This window comes from Trichomonas vaginalis, chromosome V (assembly GCF_026262505.1).
Source record: "Trichomonas vaginalis G3 chromosome V, whole genome shotgun sequence".
Classification (NCBI taxonomy): Eukaryota; Parabasalia; order Trichomonadida; family Trichomonadidae; genus Trichomonas; species Trichomonas vaginalis.
The window spans coordinates 2,752,331-2,772,111 of NC_067207.1; the positions used below are offsets into that span (position 1 = coordinate 2,752,331).

The 19,781-nt window shown below is 31.9% G+C and overlaps 8 protein-coding genes across 8 annotated transcripts, besides 6 other annotated features; 7 read left to right on the forward strand and 1 right to left on the reverse strand.

The window, feature by feature from the left end:
- The first annotated feature begins 485 nt into the window (after positions 1-485).
- Positions 486-515: a terminal%2Cinverted (terminal inverted repeat of MuDR-3_TvMULE3 transposon ID:TVAGG3_0267870).
- Positions 486-3,371: a mobile genetic element.
- TVAGG3_0267880 (MULE transposase domain-containing protein) lies at positions 2,015-2,386 on the forward strand (the record flags this gene model as incomplete). The annotated part of the gene is made up of 1 exon (XM_001315014.2): positions 2,015-2,386. A coding segment is annotated over one exon (372 nt), but the record flags the coding sequence as incomplete, so codon positions are not given.
- On the forward strand, positions 2,432-2,866 carry TVAGG3_0267890 (uncharacterized protein; the record flags this gene model as incomplete). The annotated part of the gene is made up of 1 exon (XM_001315013.2): positions 2,432-2,866. The coding sequence occupies one exon, from the start codon at positions 2,432-2,434 to the stop codon at positions 2,864-2,866; it is 435 nt and encodes a 144-aa protein (XP_001315048.2).
- Positions 3,342-3,371: a terminal%2Cinverted (terminal inverted repeat of MuDR-3_TvMULE3 transposon ID:TVAGG3_0267870).
- Positions 3,372-3,879: 508 nt separating this feature from the next.
- Positions 3,880-5,596, forward strand: TVAGG3_0267900 (nucleic acid-binding proteins superfamily; the record flags this gene model as incomplete). The annotated part of the gene is made up of 1 exon (XM_001315012.2): positions 3,880-5,550. The coding sequence occupies one exon, from the start codon at positions 3,880-3,882 to the stop codon at positions 5,548-5,550; it is 1,671 nt and encodes a 556-aa protein (XP_001315047.1).
- A 2,805-nt stretch (positions 5,597-8,401) lies between these two features.
- On the forward strand, positions 8,402-10,430 carry TVAGG3_0267910 (uncharacterized protein; the record flags this gene model as incomplete). Its single annotated transcript, XM_001315011.2, has 1 exon — positions 8,436-10,004. The coding sequence occupies one exon, from the start codon at positions 8,436-8,438 to the stop codon at positions 10,002-10,004; it is 1,569 nt and encodes a 522-aa protein (XP_001315046.2).
- Positions 10,431-10,564: 134 nt separating this feature from the next.
- TVAGG3_0267920 (WD40 repeat-like family) lies at positions 10,565-13,811 on the forward strand (the record flags this gene model as incomplete). Its single annotated transcript, XM_001315009.2, has 1 exon — positions 10,580-13,498. The coding sequence occupies one exon, from the start codon at positions 10,580-10,582 to the stop codon at positions 13,496-13,498; it is 2,919 nt and encodes a 972-aa protein (XP_001315044.2).
- A 252-nt stretch (positions 13,812-14,063) lies between these two features.
- Positions 14,064-14,277: a mobile genetic element.
- A 162-nt stretch (positions 14,278-14,439) lies between these two features.
- Positions 14,440-14,517: a mobile genetic element.
- Positions 14,518-14,769: 252 nt separating this feature from the next.
- Positions 14,770-14,851: a mobile genetic element.
- A 1,570-nt stretch (positions 14,852-16,421) lies between these two features.
- Positions 16,422-16,988, forward strand: TVAGG3_0267960 (uncharacterized protein; the record flags this gene model as incomplete). Its single annotated transcript, XM_001315008.2, has 1 exon — positions 16,422-16,835. One exon carries the CDS (start codon positions 16,422-16,424, stop codon positions 16,833-16,835), a length of 414 nt encoding a protein of 137 aa, XP_001315043.1.
- A 225-nt stretch (positions 16,989-17,213) lies between these two features.
- Positions 17,214-18,942, forward strand: TVAGG3_0267970 (protein phosphatase regulator protein; the record flags this gene model as incomplete). The annotated part of the gene is made up of 1 exon (XM_001315007.2): positions 17,253-18,884. The coding sequence occupies one exon, from the start codon at positions 17,253-17,255 to the stop codon at positions 18,882-18,884; it is 1,632 nt and encodes a 543-aa protein (XP_001315042.2).
- A 113-nt stretch (positions 18,943-19,055) lies between these two features.
- Positions 19,056-19,776, reverse strand: TVAGG3_0267980 (bromodomain family; the record flags this gene model as incomplete). Its single annotated transcript, XM_051228480.1, has 1 exon — positions 19,106-19,771. One exon carries the CDS (start codon positions 19,769-19,771, stop codon positions 19,106-19,108), a length of 666 nt encoding a protein of 221 aa, XP_051098210.1.
- Positions 19,777-19,781: the final 5 nt, after the last annotated feature.

Consider the following 19,781-nt stretch of genomic DNA (forward strand, 5'->3'; position numbering starts at 1 on the left):
AAATTGTTTATTCAAATATAAAACAAAGATGAAGTAATTACAGTTATCATGGACTTTATGAATAACTCTGTAATTGGCTCAGATTTTCGTAAAAATATTTTTATTAAAATCGATAAGAATATGTTTACCTACTATCACCACATATCTATAAACAAGAGTAGAGTGATTTTTATCATCGAAACTTTTTAAAAGCTGTAAGCTGGAAGTAAAAATCTTGTTTTTTTCTGAGTTAGTTGTAGAACTATTGATGCCCGAGTTATCATTGTGATGTAGAAGGATGTCAATGTACTGACTGAAGGATATGAAGTGAATTGAATTTCATTGAATTTCAATTTGATCAAAATTTGTTGAAATTATATGAATGTGTCAATATCTGTATGACTCTCCTTCACTCCTTCCCTATTCTTTCGAGAACGAAGCTAGCTCAGCTTTCGCTGAGCGAATTGACACTTTTGATGCCCTAAACGTACATACTCTCAAATTTAGAGTAGGGGTAATTTTAGCTAAAAGTGACACGCCTGTAAAAAGTGACACACCCGTGAAGGGTGTGTTTACTGATCGGTAATTTCGACAGTTTAGAATTTAAAATTTTTTATGGAACTGTTGCGAGTTTCATAAAGAATTTAAGGAATATAAGCAAAGATTTGAATCAAAATCTTAGACCTAAGCCGCTCGCTTAGCTCGCGGCTTTCTTTATTATTTTAAATTTGCATATTTCCATTAAAAGTTCATAAGGTAAAAAATTTCGTTTATATTATTGCAAAATAAACTCTTCATTATCAAAATAATATTAAATGATAATATAATATAATTTATAAACAACTATTATTTAATAAAGTTTAATTGCCAAGGTTCATCTAATTTTTTGATTTTTAATGTTTTATGAATTTTATTTATCATGATTATATCTAATGAAGATTATATATGTAGAAGATAAGTACCTTAATATGTACGTAAAAATTAATGAAATTTATTTTGAATGTAGAACCGAGCAATTTTCAAATTTTGTGCTTTTTTTGAATTTTCTCGATACCAGATAAGTTGTGTTGGCTAAATAATATATGGATACAATGTGTCTTATAGATGAATATATGCACAAAGTTTAAGAGGCCATTTTCTTTCAGAAACCGAGATTTGTGAATTTTTTCAAATTTTGTGCTTTTTTTGATATTGAAATTTCATTTCATTTTTTTGATGCATATCGATGCACCATGCGAACTTAAAGAAAGGCTATCTTATATAGATGCTATGAAAGCTGTCATTGATAACGAATGCCATGCAGGTTGTCCATATCAATTAAAAAAAATCCAAATTTAGGGGGAACAAAATTAAAATTCAGGTGCAGTGCAGATAAATGTGAAGCATGTATCTCATTTCTAAAGGATGATGAAGAATATATCCTAACAGAATATAATGGAACACATAATCACAATCAAATCAAAGATGAGACAAAGAAATACCACACATTATCACAATGCTATCGTCGGGTACTTATTAATTTTATAAAACAGGGGGTGATCCGAAAATGGCTCAAATTGAATGCGACAAAAAACTTGATCTGGATGATCCACTTAACAGGCCATCTTTTTTGAATGCATCTTCAGATCAAATGAAAACAATTCAGGAAAAAGGAAATAAAAAGATCAAAGGTATTCAAAAGTACGATGATAATCAATTCAAGTCAACTCAATTATTTAAGGGTATCAAAGAACAAGAGTCACCAAAAGATTTAATTTATTTCGATGTCGATAATTACAACAAACCAAAGAAATTAATCTTTTATTATGCTTCTTTCAAATTTCTGGACATAATCAAAATTGTGAAAGAGCATTTTATTGATGCAACCCATTCATTACTTGAATTTAAAATGTTGTTTTACATGATATCAGCCAAATTTCCAAATACACATGCATTCCCAATTTTTCAATTTGTCGTTTATCCAAACACTTCAGAAAATATTGCATTCTGTCTCAAGGCATTTTTTAACTGGGCAAAAGTAAAACCAAAATATTTTATGTCAGATTGTGCACAAGAAATCGAAAATGCGATTATCAACTCTTTTCCAGAAGTTATCCTTCATTGGTGTGCAGTTCATGTAATGAGGGCGTTCAGAAAAAATTTGAAAGATTATGCATTTGAGAGTTCAGACAAATTGATATTAGATACAAAAATGAACTATCTTGCATACGGCAGAAATGGCAAGAAAGAATGGATTGAACCAACGTTCAAAAAAATTCTGGAAATAGCCGAAAAATTCCCAGAATTTTCAAAATACATACAAAATCAATGGATATCAAACCAAGAAAGATGGACAGCCGCTGAAAGAGATGAAAATTTAGCTCTCACAAATAACATTTCAGAATCGATTAACAAAAAAATTAAATATTACTACTTTGGCGGAACAATTTTCATGAGATTTGATCGATTTGTGATGAAATTAATCGATTTTATCGTTCCTTCATTTTATTACAGAATTTCTCAAGATATAAGGCTCAGAGACAAAATTCCAAATCCGTTGCCATCTGAAAAAAAGCCAAAAAAGTCTACAATCAGACTGGATACAGAAAAATGTATAATGCTCACTGATAAAATTAAATCGTTAATAGTTAACTCATCAGCAAACTTAAATACGCTTCAATTGGGTTTAGATGACCTACTTGATAAAGTTGTCAAGGCAGCAAAGGTTCAAAAACGAATGACCCAGTATTTTTCGAAATTAAGTATCCCAATGGAAATCAAGCTTAGTATTCTCACGCAAATTACAGAATTTGGATGCAATACCCCTCAATTCATTGTTGAGAATGCCAAGTCTTTTCAAGATAAAATTATTACAGATTTCCACCTTCAAATTTATACAACATTATAAAAATTTATGAATAAAAACTTGATATAAAATAACATTTTTATTTTTACTAAGAAAAAAAAAGGTTTTTGATAATAAATTTATTTTATTTCGAAAAAGTAGCAATAATCGTAAAAGGGTATTGATAGGCTTGCTAAAGTAACTAATTTTAGCTGTCAAATACTTTTGTATTTTGAAGTAAATTAGTATAAATTTGTTTTTACTTTTATTTCGAAAAAGTAACAATAATCGTAAAAGGGTATTGATAGGCTTGCTAAAGTAACTAATTTTAGCTGTCAAATACTTTTGTATTTTGAAGTAAATTAGTATAAATTTGATATTATTTTAACTCCCTTTGAAAACCTCAATTTTCCATACAGAGGGAACGGGAATAGCATCCAATATTCCCTGAGAATGGTTGCGCATTCTCAGTTCCCTCTATATTTCGAACGAAGCTCTCATCGGTCTTTTTTTTTAATACTAAACGTTTTTTTTCTCCTGTCACTTTTAGCTAAAATTTGGGTTTGCCAAAATTATATTCTCCTAAAACGAAAACAATTTTCCGAATTGACATCCTTAGTTAAAATGATTTTTTTTATTATTTTAGGAAATGACAAATCATTTTTCTTTTTCCTCAACAATAGAAGGTCTTTATGACTTAGATTATTCAATGCGTGGAAAGATATATTTGTTGCAAAATCTCAGCTCCAAATCAAATGATAATCTGTGAGCAAAGTGTGCAATTTTGAACGCTATAGTATGTGAATAAGATATAAATGAAATCTTCGAACTTACTAACGGCTTGCACTAAATTCCTAGAATCCTTGTCCCTTAATATATCTAAGAGAGGAATTTGAAATTCGGAAATTGTACCAAAGTATGAATAATATCAATCATTATCATATCCATCATTTAGATAAATTTTATGTAATCTAATTAATCCTTCAAGATAAGAAAATACCAAATCTTCATGGAAGAAATTTTTGATTTTTCAATTTGAGTGTACTCATATAAAACATTGAATTAGTCAAAAATAAATGTTTTCCTCATCGAATGGAAAACATTCATTAGATCTACGAAACTTCATAGAAACAGAGAATGAAATTATCTCAGAAAAGATCGAGAAGACATTGGCATCGGTTGATGAACTTGCTCACGATCAAAATTGGCTAACTGAACAAATTTTATTATTAATTGTTCAATGGTCAACAGGTATTACAACAACAATAGTAGAACAAGATGTTGTAAAGAAAGCCGGCCAAATTAAACGCAGTTGGAACGTCAAAGCTGAAGAAGCACAGCTTACTCAAACAGTTCATGCTTCAATAGCAAGAATAGGATATTATGATACAACTGGAGCATATGCATTATCTCTTGTACAACAGAAGAATGACAGCCAACTTACACTAGCTCTTCATTCAGCTTTTTATCCATTTGTTGAAAAATTCCTTACCCCAGGTCATCGCGTTCATATTGCTAACGCACGTTTTTCTAATCACGTTATTGTTCCAAACCAGCTTATGATTATCGATTTAAAGCGTACGAAAGAAGAAATCAACTTCATTATGTCAGAAACTAGTAATTTTTCGCTCTCAAAGATATCACTTGATACTCCGTTACCAGGCTCTTTGCTTTTAAGAGTCTTAGAAGCGGTTTCTGACGGAGTTTCAGTTACAGATGGGTCTACTCCATTTCCATACAAACTAATACTTGACGAAGAACGACAAGCCTTAAAACTCCTCCTCCGATTCAACGATGTCATCATTTTATACAGACCAGACGCCATGCAATCCGAAACAGGCGGTTTTTGTCTTTATTTCGGACCAAACACCTTAATATTCAGAGTTCCAGCATTAGGTGATAGTAAAATGTCTCAATTAACTCAACGATCTACGACTTTAGCTCAAGATGGTCTTCTTTTCAGAAACTCAACTAACTGTCGATCAATACACGGGTCTGTCATAAAAGTATCCCATTTTATTACTAGTGGTGTTTGGTCTAGCACTTGTTTAGAGATAAATTCCAAAGAATACGGAATTTCACATGTTTGGGCCACAATAACTAATATTCCTCCACATCTGCAAACAGAGATTGTTAAAGTTAAGACAAACCATTACATTTACGCATTCGGTCTGTCTAAACGAGAAAATGCTCTCGATTTCACTCCCGAATCCACACTTTTCGACACATCTTGCTTACCTGGCTTATTGTCATCCGACATTGTCCCAGTTAGACCTATTTCTTTTCTCAATCGGTACATTACACAAATTGTTAGGGCAATAATCGTCGAAGTGACATGTGAACTGAAACACTCTCACAAAGTATGTGGCACAGTTTTATGTGGTGATTCATGTTGTTACTGCAATTCTCATATCTCAGCATCCGAGTCATATGCATCATTGCTTGTTACTATGACTCTTGACGACGGCACGGGCGATTGTGTCGAAGTTATGTGCACAGTAGACAAGATTCCATCATGGGGTGTCACATCCGGTGGATGGAATGCTATGACTAAGGATAATCGAAAGAAAAGCATCAATAGATTGATCGGGAACGAATTTTTATTCTCATTAAGTCTCTCAAACGAAACAGAATTTGGCGGATACACGGAAACACCAGTTTGGCGCGTCGACATGTGCTTATCTCCTGTTGGAGACACACAACGACATATTAAGAGAATGATTAATGTTCTGAAAAAAGATTTATAAATTTTAATTAAATATATTGTTTGTTTAATAAAATATTGTTTTCGATAACTTAAATGTTTATTAACGATCTTATATATATATATATAATGTAAATCAAATTGTTTTGGTCATTACAAATTCATACAAAAAAAAATAGAATAACAAAAAATATGTTTTTGAAAAATTGAATACTTATAATCTCAATAAAAATGTAATTGTTAATATTAAATTATATACATATGAGATTTTACTTTTTGTATCTATTTATCTGATATAGAATTAAAAGCTTTTAAATGACGATAATGTGATGGAAGTACCATTATCGCGTTTTGAAAATTATATGTTAAGATTACTTAGCTCCAATAGATATTAGATAATCTCTTACATCATTAGTCTTTGCATATGAGAGTGCAGTTTTTCCATCATTATTCTTTGCATCTTTATCAGCTCCAACTGATATAAGATATTTAACAACTTCAAATTGATCATTATATGATGCAGAAATGAGTGGTGTCCATCCATCCTTATCCTTTGCTTCTTTATCAGCTCCAACTGAGATAAGATATTTAACAACTTCAAGATGACCATAATTTGATGCATAAATGAGTGGAGTATATCCATCATTAGTCTTTGCTTCTTGATCAGCTCCAACTGAGATAAGATATTTAACAACTTCAAGATAACCATAATATGATGCAATAATGAGTGGAGTATTTCCATCATTATCATTTGCATCTTTATCAGCTCCAACTGAGATAAGATATTTAACAACTTCAAGACGACCATAATTTGATGCATGAATGAGTGAAGTCCATCCATTTTTAGTCTTTGCTTCTTTATCAGCTCCAACTGAGATAAGATATTTAACAACTTCAAGATGACCATAATTTGATGCAATAATGAGTGGAGTATATCCATCATTAGTCTTTGCTTCTTGATCAGCTCCAACTGAGATAAGATATTTAACAACTTCAAGACGACCATAATTTGATGCATAAATGAGTGGAGTATATCCATTTTTATTCTTTGCTTCTTTATCAGCTCCAACTGAGATGAGATATTGAACAACTTCAAGATGACCATTATCTGATGCAATAATGAGTGGAGTCCGTCCATATTTATTCTTTGCTTCTTGATCAGCTCCAACTGAGATAAGATATTTAACAACTTCAAGATGACTATAATATGATGCAGAAATGAGTGGAGTATTTCCATCATCATCCTTTGTTTCTTTATCACAGCCATATTCAATAAGTGATTTGACAAGATTAAGATTTCCATTGAAACTTGCAATATGAAGTACATTCTCTCCATACTTATTTGTCTTCTTCCAAAGTCCTTCTTCACAAGCCTTTGAAATAATTTCGCGATTGCCTTGAGAAGAAAGTTCTTCAAAGAATTGGTAAACACTATCAAAATCATTAGTTGCCTTAAGTGATGAGATTTTAGTTAAAAGATATTGTGAATGATTGATGTTTTCTTGTGTTTGATTCTGTTCAATTTGAATTGATTGATTTTGTTCTTGAAGTTTTGTGATTCCTTCTGCAGATTTACGCACTTCATTACCATTTACCTCTAAGAAATCAATGATGCCATCAAATATATTGAATTTCATGTATTTTTTGACTGATTTAAGAACTGAAAAGACCTCGTCGATGTTTTGGATAATAACATTCGCATTTCGTGTACATTTGTATAATTTGTTGGCATTGATGGTTGGTGATGATTGTTTGAGAAGAGAAATAAACTGAGTTGTGGTTAATTTGGAATATTTCATGATTGTTTTGATGTCTTCGTGATCGAATGTATCAAAAAGATTTTCATTTCGAATATATTCATCGATGTGAGCACCAATGTATTCGAAATTCAGAGTAATACCTTGACTCATTTTTAAAATGTCGTAACTTTACAAAAAATCTGAGAAATATCAGAAATCCAAATTTCGCTATCAATTAATGTACATTTTGCTAAGTCATTATGAATTATTTGTTTTCACACAACAATTTTTTTTACTTAACAATTTGAGCGAAACATGGGCAAAATAACCAAAGAGCCATCAATACTTTCGAGTTTCGAAAACTTTTGGACGAAATAATGTAAAAATCAGATATTTAGATAAAAGATCTATAAAAACAAAACTAATTTCGCAACAACGTGATTTGTTTTCTTACATAAATGAAAGTATCAAGCAGGGACCTGCAAAAAAGATTTTACAAAGCTATTCATATATTAATGACGTGTGTGGGACCGAATTTTTGAGAGTTTTACATGGTATTTTCCGGCAAATTCCATGTAATTTATTCTCAATTATTTCCCAGGGGTTTCCGGCGTATTTGCCCTAAAATCACACACGTTACCATAAAAAATTGTTAAAATTTCAATCTGAAATTTTCCATTTGGCTAGATCGCTAGGTTAACATATAAACATCTTATAGTTAATTATTGAAAGATATTTGGAACTCAACTATTTTATTATTTACTCATATTTTTTTGTTTGATTTTGGTATAATCGATGAGAGCAGAAGAATGATGCAAAATCAAATTTAGCTCAAGATCACAGATTTCAGAGCGAATGACACAACTTCAGATCTAGTCTTCAAAATTTTGAGAATTTTGAACAACAACTTTTCCAAATTATATTTTTTCAAATGATAAACAAATATAGAATGTGTACAAGTATGTAAAATTAAAAAATATTGAATTCTGAAACCTGATCGGACTTTACAAATAGTTTTGGAAAAATGGTCAATTTTTCTTTCAAAAATTTGGATAACATGAGTGATAATTTTTTTAATTAGAAATTAGAAATTAGAAATTTAAATTTGAATTAATATCATGATCTGAAAAAAATTGCTATATCTCCAAACACAATTTTTGTCACTTTTTGATCAATCTAAATTCTATAAATGCTTAGCTTCGGGAGGAAGGAAATTCCTCCTGATAAAAGTCTAAAAGAATTTGTATTAGATTTTAATATTCATGATGCGTATAATGAGCATTCAGATATTGTTACAAATTATTTAATTCACCATATTTCAGAATTTCTTGATCTTATACTTGATCCGAACAATGGATCAATCGGAATTAACGCAGTACTTCTTGCAGCAAACCCTCAAATCAATCTTATTAAAGCAATGACCGAAAAAGGCCTCATTTTTTCGAAAATTACAAAATTCATTAATTATTCACCGGATTTTTCATCTAAAATAGCAGTAAGAGTTTGTTCAATATTCATGGGTATCATTCAATGTGATCGCGACGCCTCTTTGCTCATTCCTCCGTTTCTTCTTAACTTTTTACGATTTTCCGACAACTCCGGTATCAGATCACTATTTGAATACATCTTTAACGGCAATAAAGAGCACAAATTGATTGTTGATCACATATCCAACATTAATATCCCGAATCTCTTCATTTCCATCATCGAACAAGCTCAAAAAGATGTTGACAATGACGAAAACAAAGACTATTCTGACTCAAACACAGATTATACCTTTGAAGATAACCAATACTCATTTACGCACTACGAAATGCTCCAAGTTACTAGTTATTCATTAACACAATCATCAATGTGTGATTTTGTCAGTGCAAATTCGTCAGATGAATTAAAAGTCCAATTAAATGTTCCAATTCACACAAACTGTTCATTTCCATCAGCTGCATCCCTCAATAAGATGAAGAGTTCCAATAGCATGACCTCTTTTTCGTTCAAAGTCTCAAGAGATCTTTCAAATTTTGCTGAAACAAGAAATGAGGAAGATGTGGCCTATTTAATCTGCTCGTTACTTAAAATTGGTCGGTCGATGATAAAAACTTCAACAGTGATCAGACAACAATTTATTTCAGATTTTTCGGTTTTTGACTTCCTTCTTCAATCGAAATATCAATTTTTTGTCAATGAACTGATGCTTTTATGCAACGAGCTGATTTCAGACACCTTCTGTGATAGTTTCAAAACAATTTTGAATTTTTCTTGGAATTATTTAGTAGAAGGAACAGATAGACTAACAGAATTGACAGTCACATCATTAGATATCATTATCAATGCGGAATCACGAGGAATTATCAAGTTTAAGAACGATTTTGGAAGATTATTTGAAATAATTATCAGACTTTGTGCACAATTCCCTGATTCATCATTTGTATTATCGAGAATAACCAAGCTGGTGCTTGTTTCTCTAGAAGACAAGTTTCTAAATCCAATTGTTTTCGAATTATTAATTCCGGCGTTGATTGAGTTCGCAAATGACGATAACCATAGAGCCTCAAGGATCCATCTGGTCACAATGTTCGACGAAATCAAGAACAAATACTACAAATCAAAACCTTACAAAAATTTGTTGAAATCAAGTATAAAAGTTTACAATTTCATGGAGAGATTCCTTCCAAACTACATTTCCCACATAAATAGACCTTACGGAGGCCAAGTTTCCCAACAAATTGTTGATACATTTTCTCATTACAATTTAGGATGATCTGAACCAAATTTTATTGCTACTGTCTTTTATCTTTTACTTCTTTTATGATTATTTTCATTTGGTTTTGAATAATTTTTTTATTTTATTTGAAAGAATTCAAAATCAAATTATTATTTTCGTTTTTATAATCTTTATATTTATATATTTTATCTTTTGTTTTATTTTTATTATTGTTCCAATTTTATCAAGACACAAACTTGGAATTGGATGTGTTTCTCATGATAAAAACTTCTATCTATCAATATCATTTACATATTTTTATATGTTAGCATTTGATTTTTACTTTTATTGCTATAATTTAAATTTATGTTGCATCTCTATGCTTTACATATCATCGATTCTTCTCCATTGCTAATAGTTCTTGAGTGACATGGAAACACCACTAAATTTTGTCCTCTTATTTATGTATGAAGTTATTCCATTTGAAAATTCAATAATTTTGTAAAAATATATGATGTTTTATTGGCTTAATTTGAGTTTTATTATTAGTTTTATGCTGTTGTTTATTTTTGAATTATAAAATCTTGGTTTGGTATTAATTAGGGGATAGTTAGGGTCAAACACTCCTATTGATGCATTTCATTCACTCGACAATTCTACCACAGAGTGAAATTGAAAACTGCACAGTCTTAGATGTAAGACAGAGGGAGGTCGATGTTCTTCTTTATTATCACAGATGCATAAAAATCGCAACTTTGTACAAGAAAGGAACAGATATTTCTTTTAAAGCACATCAGACAATATATATTGAAACACCACTTCTGTGGGGTACTGTTATTAACAGCCATGGATCGAATAATCACAGTAACAACTATTTTGTCTCGATAACTCAAGATAATCAGTTAATTATCACAGAAATTGGAACATCACTAAAGCAAATATCAAGTATCGACCTATTTACATCAGTTGATGAGAATACAGAGAAATTTAAGTATTTTTCCGTTTCAAAAGATAAAAATTGGATTTTAATTGCATCAGAATCCGACCATTTCTTCTTTATTGACATCAAGGACATACAAAACCCACTTCTCGGCGCAAGAAAGATCGAAAATCTCCAAATAAAATCTGTAACATCTTTATCATCCGACGATTCCTTCTTAATTCTCGCCAGAAACGACACAGAACAGAAGTTTGTCAAGTTCACAGCCAAAAAACAAGACATTTCCATTGAAGATGCCGACTTAGACGTTCAATATTTCATTGACACCGAATCTCCAGGCAAATCATCACATTTTAACGTCACAAACAAAGCCATTACAAACGGAAACTCACCAATACTTCCTCTTACAGAGCCAATCCAAGCTTTTACTAAAGTTGTAAACGATTGTTGCGCAGTTCAACTCAAATCCGGCAATTTATACTTTCTGAGTAATTCTCAGGCCACGTTTATACCCGGCGCCCCCTTAATTAAGTCAATGTGGCTTTTGCCGAATGAATCCGTCATAACAAACTTAGATGACGGTACATCGATGGTTTTTACAGTCCAAAAGCCATCTAATGCTCGTAAGAAAGTATCGAACTGGGCATCTGTCCCTCAAATCCCTTTGGAAGGAACAATTTTGAATAATAAAATTCTTCCTTTCAACGGGGAATTGCTTGGTCTAGGTAAGAACGGAGTCACCGTCATAAGCGACCGCGCAGACAGAGCTCAGGCAAGTCCAGCCAAAACAATTGGAGTCAAAAAATTGTTGCAAGTCGACAGCGGATGCCTTGCAGTGACCGGCAGTGGTAAAACTGAAGTTGTCTATGGCGAAGCAGATATTGATACCGCACACGAAGCCCTTGCTTTCATTAATTTCCGAAAATCAATTTATTTAGTACACGAAAAAGGCCTTTCCCAAGAGAATGGAGAGGACGTCGTAACATTTGAGGAGCCAATAAGGGCAGTCGCCGCAACAGGATTCAGAATTGTTGTAGTTTCAGGACAAAATACAATTTCCATCTTAAACGAGTCATTCAAACGCGAAGATAAGGTTTTGAGTGGTGAAGTAACAGCCGTTGCAGTCTCTATGCACTATTTCGCTGTCTATTCCTACGATAATGACCCATTAGTCATGAATGGGGCCATTTCACTCTACGATTTCTCATTTGAGAAGGTCTGTCAGGACATAAAGTTCCCATCAATCATCACCTCACTTTCCTTTGGCCATGCGTTCACTGAATTGTTCTGTGCATCCCAAAATGGAGCAATTTACAAATTGCCGGTTTTGCCAACAGGTTTCACTAACGGCGTGTCACTTTTATACGCAGGAAAAACCGCTGCCCATCTGACACCTTTCATTGGCGACGATAGATACAATCTTGTTACATTTGATGATGAAACATCGCTGTTACTTGTTGATGACAATTTATATGATATCGGTTTGAGCGGTTTTGACACTATATCATTAGTCATGGCAGAAGACGAGAAACTTGCGATTGCAGTGATAGAGAACGGCGACATGACAGTGATTCCGTATGATACAGACATAACAAAACAATTTAAACTGATTGAAAACACAAAAGATGTCTGTGACGGTTTTTCTTCAAAAGAAAAAACGGTTTTACTTCACAAATTACAAAATCAGTTAAAAGTTACAGTTCTATCGTCAGATAAACCGTCACTTTCATCCGAACCGATTTCAATTGAAGAAGGAAGTGAAGCGAAATCAGTTATTTGTGAATCAGACGCAATTTTAATTGTTTTCAACAACCAAATCAAATATTTGAATATCAAAGGTGATGTGATAAAAGTGATATCATTTATAATGTTCAGTGAAGAAGTAATTTGTTGTTCAATGAATCAGAAAGGAGATTCTTTTGTTGTTGCCGATAAAAACCGTTTGACAAACTACAAAATTAAAGAAGGAAAAATTACAATGTCAAGAGGTTTTTGCCAGCTATCGTCAAAACCGTCAACCATGACATGGAGTGGTGAATTGATCTGGGTATCATTTGACGATGGTTCTGTTTTTGTTTTCGTTTATAATGATGTCGCAGAAAGATTTGAAATTATTTCAAAAAGTGATGGTGTTAAAAATGTCACTTCACTTTGCACTTTGGATGATATCACCATGGCATTTGGATGCATGACAGGAGAGATATACGTATTAAGAGTGAATGAATCAAGAGCTCTAGGGTTATGTCAAAAAAGTGATATGACAAAACTTGCCAACATTACAATTGACACTCCAGTTATTAGTTTGTGTGTTATTAACAAAGTTTTGTTTTATTTGACAACTGGAGGGTTCATTGGCGCTTTCAGTCCTTACTTTTCAACAACAGATTTCATGGTTATGCAACAAATGCAACTTTTGAGTAGAAAATACATTTCCAGCAAATTTGGATTCTGTGTTTTGAACAGAAAATCTCTTTCTTCTCAGTATTCTGTGACTGATATCACTCTGTTTGAAACAATTGGAAAACAGGCAACTCTAGATAAAGAAATGCTTGATAACTTAGTGTATGTTAACGCTCTTCTTGGAAGAGAAAAATGTAGATTCATGTTTTAAAATTATATATATAAAATATTTTTAAATTTTCTATAAATACTTATTTTTATTAGCTCTTCGCATATGATTTGAACATAGTTGAATTTTCAGTTTTAAGGGTGCCTATGCTTCACGCCAGTCGTTAGATAAGCTGATTCTTTAAAAAGGAGAATAACCTTTCGACTGATACTTCTAAAGGAAACACCCATTTTAATTTCGATCTTTTATCTTTAATTTCGTATAAAAATCTGGATTTTATCATTTCAAAATAAAGCACGATCAAATTCAATAATATATTTTTTTAGAACCAGATACAGCCACCTTAATTATATTCAATGAGTTTGAGTGGGTCCAAGTTTTGTATTTTAAACGTACACTTCACCTGGCCAAAAACCCTATTTTTCCAATTATTTCAAGATAGGCAATTCTGATATGAGAATAGTGATTAATAATCTCTTATTTGGTTGCTTATCTTTTACATTATACCAAAAATTTGCTTAAACTTGAAAGTCAACTTTTGCATTAAATTGATTTCGAGTTTAAGCATTATCAAATTCAATGCAAAGACAAAACCTTATCCAACATAAGTTTACACAATGAGCTTACAAATGTAAAGCTTATACAAAAGCTTTACATTTGTGAGCTTATTGAGCAAATTCGAAGCACTTTTTTACTCGATGCAAATTTCGAACTACAAGTTTACACAATGAGCTTACAAATGTAAAGCTTATACAAAAGCTTTACATTTGTGAGCTTATTGAGCAAATTCGAAGCACTTTTTTACTCGATGCAAAAATTTGTATCTAAATTTCTGAAATACCATGATGTTTAGAATTTCTATGATTTGTGTCTTTAAATTCACTCATATATTTTCTATTATCTAGTATTTTAAAGAATAGTCTTCAATTCAAAAATGATAGCTTATCCGGTCACAGCTTATACTGATCCTACAAATATTCCTCTTTAAAGAATAGTTCTTCCAAGATCTTCCTAATTTTTGGAGATCTTACAGGAACTACTCTTTAAACGACAGCTATTACGAAGATATGATATTCAGTTGTATAACAGTCGATACTACAGTACTTTAAAAAGCAGTTTCTTCAAGATCCTCAATTTTTTTACGAGATTTTGGAGAAGCTGCTCTTTGATATACTATAACTACGAAACTTTGAAACAAGCTTGTTCCAAAGCAACATCTGTAAATCTATAAAGATTTGTATTTCCAAATTCTTTCAAGAATTTGGAAATAGAAATCTTTGATTAATACATTTAACTCTCGATTACATAATATACGAAACTACAATGACTTAGAGAGCAATTTTTCCAAGGTCTTCCAAATCAAAGAAGATCTTGGAGAAACTGCTCTCTACATGGACCGAGCATATTTTGTAGAATTTCGATGATGTAATATATTTAGAATTTGATTTTGTTTGAGGGGAATATAATATATTAATCTGTAAATTTTGAATATTTGACCAAAATAATTGTAAATATCGAATATACTCTTATATTAAAATAACACACGTGAATTTAACTTGTTGAAGTTGCATATTGAGAGAATGTGATATATGTGATTTACAAATCAATCACAACCAACCCTAGTAAAAGCATTGCCATATGGAGAAATTATATTCTCCATCTCCAATTGGTTCGGGGGGATCATTCATAATGGAGAACCTTAAAAAACGGCCGTTTAAAATACAAAACTTGGACCCACTCAATGAGTTTTGAAATTATTTTTTTTTAACAAAAGTATATTGAAGAAAGGATATCTGACTGTAGCTTCTGATTTTTCTTCTAAAAGAATATTCTTTCGATGCAAAATATCATGATGATGAAGATTCATTTTGAAATTTATAATAATTCATGACGGTTCGGCAATATCTACATTATTTGTTAACAAATTTTTGATTTCTGATAGTTTTCAGATTTTTTGTAAAGTTATGAAATTTTAAAAATGAGTCAAGGTATTACTCTGAATTTCGAATACATTGGTGCTCACATCGATGAATATATTCGAAATGAAAATCTTTTTGATACATTCGATCACGAAGACATCAAAACAATCATGAAATATTCCAAATTAACCACAACTCAGTTTAAGGGTGGAGCCCGAAGGGCGACATCCTTTCCACGCCACGAGGCCCGATTTTTGGCCACTTTTTTGATTTTGGCCGTGTGCCAGCTCCTGGCAGGCGGCCCGCAAAATTGTGCCAGTTTGTACAACCCTATTTTAATCCAATATTCATCGAGATATTAAGTTAACGAAGCTTTCAAAATTGAGAGGGTAATCCTCCTCCTCTCAAATAAACGTACATGCGGGTGCACCCTTAAAATATCGTGAAAAGATGGCAATTTTCTTATAGATGGAAACTATTATTAGTTTGTTCTCCGATGACATTCCGCAGTGTTTTATTAGATGGAAAGTCAATTACTATCGTTACTGATCAACAGACAAACTTAATCTGCACTCTTTTTAAGTTCCAATTGTTATGGTATCAAATGCATTTTGATCTAACATAAATTGATTGAAGTACACATTACATATATCTGGAATCTAATATCAGATAGATAAAATGCATCATAAGAACAATAAATCTAGAAAAAAAGTGCCCAAATAACATTTTGGCCACAAAATTATCATTGAAAAAAAAATGAGAGTTTAGATGAGAATAATTATATTACATGTACTATCACAACTCAATTTACTTATATGTATAACGATCTAGACATTTTGAATTTTAACCGAGTTTGATTGTGAATATTGCCAGTTTTGTCACTTTTATGTCAATATATTATCCATTAATATTAACCTATTTATTCAGAGTCAATATTATTCGACATTTAAATTCTGAGTAAAATAAGCCACATCAATATAAATTGAATTTAAATTTTGAGAGATCGAAAACGATGAACTTTTAACTTACCTTTTTTTTGGTTGTTGATGACAGAGCCTGGCCTCAGATTCTACACCGATTACGAGCTATATAAAGAGAGTGATATTGCACCATCTCCTGTAGAGCATCCTGATGTTACGCTGATTTCAGCATTACCTACTTCGACATTTGGAGCGTACATGGAATCTTTTACTCCAAATTTTCAAGAACCATCCTGGGAATCAATAGACTACAGCCGAAATTGTTTTTCATTCACTGATGTAGCTTCTTCATTTGATTCAGACGGTTCTTTCCTATATATTCAAGACTCACCTCCAGATGTTATTACAAAGCCAACCGATGGCATTAATACTCCTCAAATTGAGCTCTTTTGGCAAAGATATAATGAATATCCTCAATACCTGAAAAAGATCAAGAAACGCAATCGCAGAAAGGCCAAGAAAGGCAATAAGAACAATTAAGCGATTTGAGTTTTTGTTTGTATAATAAAATAAATTTTTATTAGCGTAATTGCACATTATTCACCAATTATTTTGGAATATTTTGACCTACTGTAAGGTATTTAGTATACCATATAAGATTTGATTGTTTCTTTTATTCGAATTTTTGTGTGACAATAAAAAATAGAATTTTTCCCCTACACCGTTGGATTTCTATTATTCTACACCACATAAAGAAACGAATCATAACCTATGTAACCCAAAAATATGGTTCTCAAAATTTCTTCATAATTTCAACTTTTGATAAAGTGTATATAAAATTTGAATAGAATAGTCAATATATTTATTCAAAAAGGAAGTTTTACTTTGGTAAAAGATCTCTAATGCTAAAAGAAAAATTAATAATCTTTACGATTATTTTCAATTCAAATCAAAAATATGATGCTTTCCCGTTATTCCATTCCTCGACCTTCTTTTTTGACATGTAGGAAAAGGAGTAACAATGCAATAACACTTTCCAAATTATCATATCATACAGTCCAACAACAGGCATTAAAACCAATCACAGATTTCACCGGATCTGATTCTAATACAGAAGAACCAATCGCTGATGATGGCGTGCCAAATTTCCTTACTACTGCACCCGTTGTCAAACGTCAGTTCCATACAAATGTTCCATTTACTAAAACCCCGCCTTTTGGTTCTCCTTTTTCTCAAAAAGATCTCGATAACTTTGCCAAAAAATGCGAGCAATGCTCCGTTTTGTGTGATTTTACAGATACAGAATCAGATGTACAAGCTAAACCAGCTAAAACAGCAACGCTAAAAGAGATCTGTGATGTAATTACAGAATCATCGATTGTTGTTTTAACAGGAGAATCAATAGATGCTTTATTTAATATGTTTTATGCAAATCTGAATAGATCAATCCCTCCAGTTGAAAAGAAATACCTTTGTTATGATGATGAACCACTTATTTACGAAATCAACTGGCCGCATTTATCGATTGTATATAACATTATTAAAAATTATCAAAAATTAGTTCCAAATGATACAAGATATCATACTTTACGAAAAACGTTATCAAATCTTTTGAGAAGTGCAGATCCAAATGAAAGAGATTTTATTCTTGGATTCTTTACATCATATGTTACAAACTTCCCCGATCAACTTGATTCAGTTATGACAGACTTCGCTTATAAATTAGTTGAATATCATGAAGGAGGTCTTCCATTCGTAGTCCTTCCAATTCTTAAATTCTTCTCAGAACAGCTTAAATTGTCTAAGAAAATATCACCATTAATGGAAAAAATCTGGTCAAACTCGATATTGCCATTAATTTCATGCCAACATAATGCTACAATATATCCAGCATTCCTTGAGATAGTCGATACCATGGCAACGATTAATCCTTCTATTACAAAGTCTACTTTAGAAATCGCATTACATCATTGGCCTGAGTCTCGTCCTTCAAAGCAAATTTCATACTTTTATTTGTTAAACTCATTGGCTGAAAAATTATCGTTAGAAGATTTCTCAATAATGTGCAAACCTTTGTTCAAAACATATGCTCGTTGCGCAACCACTTCTCAGCACGCTAAAGTTGTCGAAACATCATTCCAAGTATGGGCTAACGTAAAAATCTTACAAATGATTATGGATAATACCCATGATGTATTTCCTATCGTATATCCAGCTTACCAGCGCATTATGAAAGAGCATTGGAAGCCTGCAACAAAGAATGCATCGTTAACGGCTATCAAACAGATGCACGACTTAGATCCTTTTGTATTTGACGAATTAACTCAACAAGCAAAGAAAGGATCACAACAAGAAGATGATACAGCACAGAAAATACATAAGGGATGGGCTTTGATCGCTAGAACAGCTGCAAAATCCGATAAAACGGTTAATCTTGCAAGAGTTTTAGCAGATATCCAATTAAAGTTTGCGAAAGTTACGCCAATATCTGAAACTGCTGATCAGCGTAAGAGAAGCCTTCCTAGCAATAATTCAATGGGTAATCCAAAAATTGTTGTGCCGAAATCTACAAGCACTATGAGATTTTAACCAATATTTTGTTTTAATCATGAATATTTATTATATTGTACTAAAACGTATTATTTACTTTGATATTTTTTCGATCAAATTTGTAACTCTGTTTTCATTTCGTAATTTTCTATATTATTTTTTACATGCAAAAAAATCAGTTCATAAAAATCATATCTTTTTAAATTCATTTTTATATAAAATAATTTTTTTTAATATATTTACACCAAACAAAGAGTAATTTATTGTTCTGCAGCTGCTGATATAGCAGAGCGTTTCCTTTGATTTTTGAGATCTTTTACAAATTCCATAGCATCATGGAGTGTTTTCAAAGAAAGTTCTGTAAGATCTATGACAGATTTAGGCTTTTTAAGCATCTTGAACAGCTTAGCTCTATCTTCTTCATTAGGTAACTCTGTTGCATATGAAAATAAGGATTTGTATTCAGCAGCGGAGAGCGGAATAAGTGATTTCGGTTCAAGTGCTTCAATGGGGACAGAATCTGATATATTTGATGGTGGATTTCCAATCAAATGATTTAATCGATTTTGATACAAATTTACTCTTTCCATCCACGTAGTTGTGGATGTTGGTAATTTATCTAGCATCAGTTTCTCGAAAGTCTTTTGTAATTCTCTAGCTAAATTGGAATATTCGCTATCTTTTCCATTAAAAAGAATTGCATTTGACCAAATTAGTCCCATATTACGTTTAAATTCTCTGATCGATCTAATTTCCTTGTTTTCGAGATTTTGCCTAATTGTTTGCAAATCTTGTGGATCATCAACGATTTCGTAGTATTGCGGAAGCAATTCTTTGTTAACAGGTAGCCTGAATGGACCTGAAATAGGATGCTTGATGATAATATCTACAATTTCAAGGCAAGTCGTTCTTTGTGCTTCCTTCATTTTTTTCTCA